Source organism: Danio rerio, chromosome 3, assembly GCF_049306965.1.
Source record: "Danio rerio strain Tuebingen ecotype United States chromosome 3, GRCz12tu, whole genome shotgun sequence".
NCBI lineage: Eukaryota > Metazoa > Chordata > Actinopteri > Cypriniformes > Danionidae > Danio > Danio rerio.
The window spans coordinates 67,410,001-67,417,500 of record NC_133178.1 but is presented as its reverse complement, the minus strand read 5'-3'; the positions used below and the strand labels follow the sequence as shown (position 1 = coordinate 67,417,500).

At 43.8% G+C, this 7,500-nt stretch overlaps 1 protein-coding gene across 2 annotated transcripts in view; it reads left to right on the top strand.

The window, feature by feature from the left end:
- Positions 1–3,638, top strand: part of sstr2b (somatostatin receptor 2b) — a 4,206-nt gene extending 568 nt beyond the window's left edge. The window contains exons 1-3 of one of the 2 annotated variants that reach the window (XM_017354869.4): positions 1–595; positions 977–1,067; positions 2,181–3,638. The exon at positions 1–595 is cut by the window's left edge and continues 568 nt beyond it. In XM_017354869.4, the coding sequence (XP_017210358.2) occupies positions 2,214–3,335 (1,122 nt within the window). In that variant the 5' untranslated portion in view covers positions 1–595; positions 977–1,067; positions 2,181–2,213 and the 3' untranslated portion in view covers positions 3,336–3,638. The remainder of the gene's footprint in view (positions 596–976; positions 1,068–2,180) is intronic. The other variant, XM_073945277.1, reaches the window with a different exon arrangement.
- The last annotated feature ends 3,862 nt before the right edge of the window (positions 3,639–7,500 follow it).

Below are 7,500 nucleotides of genomic sequence, written 5' to 3'. Positions count from 1 at the left end.
ATACCTCAGGCTGTTGATGTTGCAGATACTGAATGACCCCAAACCATGATGTCTCCTTCACCAAACTTGACTGATTTCAGTAGGAATCTTGAGTCCATGCTGGTTCCAGTAGGTCTTCTGCAGTATTGGTGATGATCAGGATGCAGATGATCCATCTTCTCCACATGATCATCTGGAAGTCCAGTTATGATCTGCTGCTCTCACAGCTGAGATCCTCCACAGGACTTTAGTCAGCTAGTGTAGATGCGTGACAGAGGTTATTCTGTGCACTAATGATTGGCTTGCTGAGCACAGCAGTACTATCAGAGGACAAATATTACATAAGCTCATCAATCAGGGGAAAAATCAAAGATCCAGCAGTGGACTGTGTAATATGATATTGAGCATCACGGCTGCTGTAACAGCCGCATCACTGACCTGAAAACACTGCAGCGCTGAATAGAGGAAAACAGAGCAGAACCAGCACGAAAAGCAGATCCTGAGCTCAACATCTCATCTCAATATGCTTAAATCAAGCAGAATAATGGAGTGAGCAGAGTAATGCATCAGCAGGAAGAGCTCCATCATTTCTCTCCCGCTGGATCATTCAGCTTGTGTAAGGAGAAACTCTTGTCATTGTGTCTGAACATGTGTTTTACTCTGCTCTAGAAATGCTTCTTGATATGTGGACTAGAAACAGCACAATACTCTGTCAGAGCAGCAGGTTCTGCAGTTTATTCTGTGGGTTTCACCCCTATAGGAGTCATGCTTCACTTATTTTAAGTATATTATATTGGAACAGAAGTAACTCAGTTAGCTTCATACAAATATACAGTAGTCCACAGATCATCTGCTCTAACTAACGTTATCCTAAAACTACTGAACAGCGTCGGTTCTTGTCTGATTACTTTCATAAGCATGTTTGATTCACTGTAAATGTTGAGTCTCTCTCTCTCTCTCTCTCTCTCTCTCTCTCTCTCGCTCTCTCTCTCTTCAGTGTCAGATCTGAGCATGTGTTGATGATGGATGGTGTGTAGTGGTCTCTGAGCAGGATCCCGGTGCACTGTACGATGCACATCTACACAAAGGTAAGGATGACATTTATTTATCTTGATTATTCCAGCAGAGTCCAGATAACCTGATGGGTACAAATAAGGCAAAGACAAGTGAAAACCAGGGGCGCAACTACACATTTACTGAGGGGTATGCGGGTTCAAATTTTGTGTGATCCCTCTTATTTTATATTAATTAATTAATAATAAATGAAGACACATTTTCAGATTAATCTTATAACTTTTGACATTATGTATGATTTGACAGTTTATTTTGATAAAAATAAAAGCAAATCTAAACAGTTACATCTACATGAACACTTTGGGCTGTGGGACTGCATGTTATTGTGTTAAATGATTTTGAATTAAACAATAACAATATTATATTCGTTTAAAATGCAAAAGAATGTTTTTTAACAAAACATATTTATTTATTTTTATTATTTGAAACTTTTAATAAGGATAATTTTAAAAATAGTTTTGGCACAACGGCGCCCCCCCATGTGTGGCGCCCCTATGCACCGCATATACTGCAAACCCCCTTGTTGCGCCACTGGTGAAAACCGTATTAATGACACACACACACACACACACACATATATATATATATATATATATATATATATATTTTTTTTTTTTTTTTTTTTTTTTTGGCCCTTTTGTCTTTATTATTACATAGGACAGTATTGAGACAGGAAGCGATGTGGGAGAGGGGGGGTAGGGTAGGGAAATGTGGTCGAGCCGGGATTCAAACTCACTACACCCTGACGTGCTATTGCACCATATGTCGGAGCACTAACCACTGGGCTATTGCGGCGACGATGACACACATATTTGAATGATCTTCATAATAATGCGTCGGGAATGGAATAACCAGCTTATGTTTGCGTCCTGGAGAGACTCTAATAGCCGGCTCAGGCGGTAATAAAGGCTGAAGTCAGTGTGTCATGTCTGTACTGGAGTTTTGGCTCTGATTTATGTCTATATATTTCTGCCGGGCTGTTATCAGCGTTAATTCGAGACTCATATGGCCGTTAATCTATTCTCAGAGTGAGAGCTGTTGACCTCCTGTAAATAACCCCTGTGTTCTCCTGTCTGGATCCCCTATATTAGTGTTGGACTGATTGTATACTCTTCGTCCTGTTTCAGCTGGATTATAAGGGCATCTGAGGGAAACACGCGATGGATTCCTGGACATATTGGTTCTCTCCCAGTTACTACTCCACTAACCTGTCTGGATATTCCCTGTATGACGGCCTGCTCAACATATCTGAGGAGGAAACCCAGAGCAACGAGCCCGAGCAGCACCTGACCAACACTAACACGGCGGTGGTCACCGTCATGTATTTCCTGGTGTGTGTGGTCGGGCTGTGCGGAAACGCTCTGGTTATTTACGTGATCCTGCGCTACGCTAAGATGAAGACGGTCACCAATATCTACATCCTGAACCTGGCGGTGGCGGACATTCTGTTCATGCTCAGCTTGCCCTTCATTGCGATCCAGCTGGCGATGGTGCACTGGCCGTTTGGGGCGACGATGTGTCACGTGGTCATCACCATAGACTCCCTGAACCAGTTCACCAGTATCTTCTGCCTGATGGTGATGAGCATTGATCGATACCTCGCTGTGGTGCACCCCATGAAGTCGATCAAATGGAGGAAGCCACAAGTGGCGAAGGCCACCAACGTAGCGGTGTGGGTGGTGTCCCTACTGGTCATCCTCCCGGTAGTGTTCTACAGCGGGCTGATCACTAAAGCTGAAGGGTGCTTCTGCAGTATCGTGTGGCCGGATCCGCAGGGAGCCTACCAAACCGCCTTCATGATCTACACCTTCCTCCTGGGGTTCTTCCTCCCGCTGATGGTCATCTGCCTGTGCTATCTGCTGATCATCATCAAGGTCAAGTCCTCGGGGATCAAGGTGAGCTCCAGCAAGCGCAGGTATTCAGAGAAGAAGGTGACGCGGCTGGTGTCGGTGGTGGTGCTGGTGTTTGTCTTCTGCTGGCTGCCCTTCTACATCTTCAACATGACCTCGGTTACGGGCACGATCAGCGATACGCCGTTTCTGCGCAGCGTGTTTGCGTTCGTGGTGGTGCTGGGATACGCCAACAGCTGCGCTAACCCCATATTATACGCCTTCCTGTCGGAGAACTTCCGAAAGAGCTTCCAGAATGTTCTGTGCTTCAAGAAAGAGGCGCTGAGCGACGCGGCCCGCTCCAACAGCAGACTGGACCGGCCACAGATTCTGAACGATCCGATGGAGACCCAACACACAGTGATCAACGGAGACCTGCAGACCAGCCTGTGATGAGCAGAGCCAGTCACTCAGGACATGTGTGCTGGACACCCCGCAGATGCTGACTGACTGCAGGACATCTGGAGGAAGAATGGACATCTCCCTGACCCTCAAGACTCCTCAAGGACATCATTGAGCAAAATACTTTCCTGAATCTGAGAAGTTCAAGACTTCACTAGTGTTACCATCTGAACACACACACACGCACACACACACACACACACACACACACACACACACACACACACACACACTTAAAGAGTACTCAATTTTACAATGTTAAGTTGTGGAAATAAAAAAGAAAACTCCTCACAGCACTCAGGTCTCTGGTTCGAGTCCCAGCTGGGTCAGTTGGTGTTTCTGTGTGGAGTTTGCATGTTCTCCCTGTGTTGGCGTGGGTTTCCTCCGGGTGCTCCAGTTACAGTCCAAACACATGCGCTATAGGGGAACTGATCAACTACACTGGCCATAGTGTATGAGTGTGTATGTGAATGAGTGTGTATGGGTGTTTCCCAGTACTGGGTTGCAGCAGGAAGGGCATCTGCTATGTAAAACATGTGCTGGAATAGTTGGCGGTTCATTCCGCTGTGGCTACCCCTGATGAATAAAAGGGACTAAGGCGAAGGAAAATGAATGAATGTTGTGTCCAAACTGGGTCCTGGACTGGGCCGGTGTCCTGCTGTTTGGCTCCAACTTCCTTTAACACACCTGTCTGGAAGTTTCTAGTATGCCTAGAAAGAGCTTGATAAGCTGGTCCAGATGTGTTTAATTGGAGTTGGAGCTAAATATGCAGGACAGCGGCCCTCCAGGACCGAGTTTGGACACCCCTGACTTACAGAGTCCTGTAATGTAATGAGAACAGGACAGAACAGCCAGACAGCTTTGCTTTGACTCCAGCTCAGATGAATGTTTTTCTGTCTTATTCTTTAGTTTTGTGGCAAGTAGCTGAGAGATAAGGAGGTTAATGGACATCTAGGCAGTTAATTTAGCAGAAATATGCAATGATGTAAGCAAATATGAGTGTTTATATGCAGCCAGATCAGTCTCAGAAATAATGCATCTACAATATAAAGGTCATGATGGTTTGGGTCTTGTGGAGCTGCGCATGAATGATCTGCTCTTCAGTGTTTGGACTTTCAGCAGTGAAGATTTAAACCACACTGAACTGAGCTGAGCTGAGCTGAACTGAACTGAACTGAACTGAGCTGAGCTGAGCTGAACTGAACTGAGCTGAGCTGAACTGAACTGAACTGAACTGAACTGAACTGAACTGAACTGAACTGAACTGAGCTGAGCTGAACTGAGCTGAGCTGAACTGAACTGAACTGAACTGAGCTGAGCTGAACTGAGCTGAGCTGAACTGAACTGAACTGAGCTGAACTGAACTGAGCTTCAGCTCTGAACACTGGACTGACAGCGCTTCAGTTCTCCAGAACTCCTGTGTTCAGCTGCTGACACACACTCTACACTGGAGAAGAGCTGGAGGAACACACATGACAGGTGTTTTTTGACTCTCAGTGGCTCTGTTCTCCATCTGACCGTGAGATTGTGCTGTTTGTGTGTATCTTCTGTCTCTCGGTCACTGAATAAGATATGTGTGACAGTGTCTGGTGCTGTACATCATCACATGTGCTCACTCGTTCAGAATAAACCGCTTGTTGAAGAGATGAGGCATGCTTGTGTTATTCTGAAACACTCGCTCTGCAGGCAATCCACACACACACACACACACACACACACACACACACACACACACTGAATTTCATTAATGACAAGTCAATAAAACATGTGCTTAACCATCACAAAACTATAGTAATTCACACCGGCTCTTTATTTTGAATACAATGAGTACAAAACAGCGTCATCTAAAATATTAAAGTAAAGCAGGCAAATTCACAGTAAATACGTGTGAACTATCCCTCTAGGTTATGTTGGAAAACATGCTTGATTTGAATCCCATTCACTGCATTCACATACATTAGGACCTATAGTGAAACAAAACCCAGACTTTATTGATGGAATCTGCTGGAAATCAACAGCAGGCTACTAAACTGCGCATAAAATGACGTCTTTCTTACTTTCTAGTGTTGAAGGTTGTCAGAACATGAGAGAAGGGTTTTCTATAGTCATAAATGTCCACTATTAATGTTCTGCATGTCAATAAACTGTAAATAATCTCTTTTATTTGTGACTGTCTACTAGTTTCCCTCAGTTCTGCATCTGCAGAGGATCCTCGAGGCCCTCTAGTGGAAGAAACCATTAAACTGTTTCAATCTACATTCATTTACCTGCCAAAACACAGTATATACTTAATATACCAGTGCTGCTTTCAGCATATCATTTACCATGGAGACTGAGGAGAGAGTAGATGATTAGTTAAGAAAAAAGTCTAAACATGTCTTTATTTAATGACTAATGAATATGCAGGGTTATATTAATATTTAATGCGCACAGATCTTTGCTTACAGCTTGTTTTGTAGATATATGGTTTGGTTGTGAGAGATAACGCTGAACTGCAGATACAACATGACTGCAGTAATACTGAAATATAAATGAACCACCTGACAATTACAGAAACATTTACTTTACTGTCTGAACTGTTTGGTTATTAAATGCCTCCTGTTTTGCGCCTTATTCAAGATTGTACATCTGATTTATTTATTTATTTATTTATTCGTTCATTCATTCATTCATTCATTCATTCATTTATTTATTTATTTATTTAGGACACGCTGTCTTTTTGACATAAATTATGTCTGTTTTGTAAAATTGGACAGAAATGACAGATCTCAGATTTATTTGGTGAAGTGATGCTGATATATAATGATATGTATGATGATTAGTGATGTACTCAGTTGTTCTCTATGCAACATTTACAGCCTATGAATTATTAATTTATTGATTTTCCTTCGGCTTAGTCCCTTTATTCATCAGGGATCACCACAGCGGAATGAACCGCCAACTATTCCAGCATATGTTTTACACAGCGGATGCCCTTCCAACACTGGGAAACACCCATACACACCTGCTGAGACACCCTGCCACCACAACAAATGAATTACTGCGCATGTGTGTGCCTGTACTGTGGCTCCCCCTGATGGACAGCATTGACATCACAGCATAAAGGAATTAGGTTAACTCAGTCTTTACAAAAGTATGTAGATTGAACATAAAGCAGTTTAAATAATAATCAAGAACTGTGTAGCGTCAGCTCATTTGAGTAGTTTGAACAAAGAGCAGGAGTGCATTGCTGGAAAGTAAAGCTGCATCTGACACTATGAAGCGGCGTCCAGATAAGCAGAACATGTGTGTTGGACATGACTCGCGTCCATCTGACGCAAACATACTATACAGATTCAGATCATCACATGACGTCTGCAGAAGCTGTTTCTGGAGGCAGCCTAAGAGTTTGGAGATATTTGGTTAGGAACAGGACAAACTCTGAGTACTGCAGCATGTTGTGATGTTTCTTTAGTGTGTGTTCAGCAGTCGTGTTCCTCTGGTTGTGTGGTCTTCATACCGCAGCGGTGCAGAACCTCACCCTTCAACAACAGAACATCAGATCCTGTCCGGGATTTCCAGCACTCTCTCAGGAGATCAGACCCAAATCCTCCTTTATTCATGCTGAATGCAAGGTCAGAACATGCAGATGAGTGGGCTGAAGGAGAGACAAGCAGGAGAACTGATGATGATGATGATGCAACAACAGATGGAAACACATTCACACATCACCAGCTGCGTTCACTTCTGAAAATGAGAATCAGATTAATGTGTGAAGCTGTAATATCTGCTGAATGAGCAGCGTGTCCATCAGCGCTGCACAGTAGAGCATCAGCTCCAGCATCACTGAGAGGAGTGGAGTCTGCTGGCCTGCTGGGATTCTCCACTGGGCTGTTTGCTCTCCTCTAATAAACGAGTCAGAACACCAAGACCAAACGCTGCAGTGACCTGAGCGCAGACAGATGCTCAACACAGTTCTGGAGGGAATAACAACAGAAGAAGAAGAAGAATACTGAAGCACTGTGATGACGGACTGACGGAGGACTTTTACAATCTGCACAGCAACATCTCACATCTGACACAGAATAAACACACCCGTGATGAACGCAACACAGACCAACACACAGCCAAGTGTGTGTGTGAGTGTGTGTGTGTTAAACTGAGAGGTATACATAGT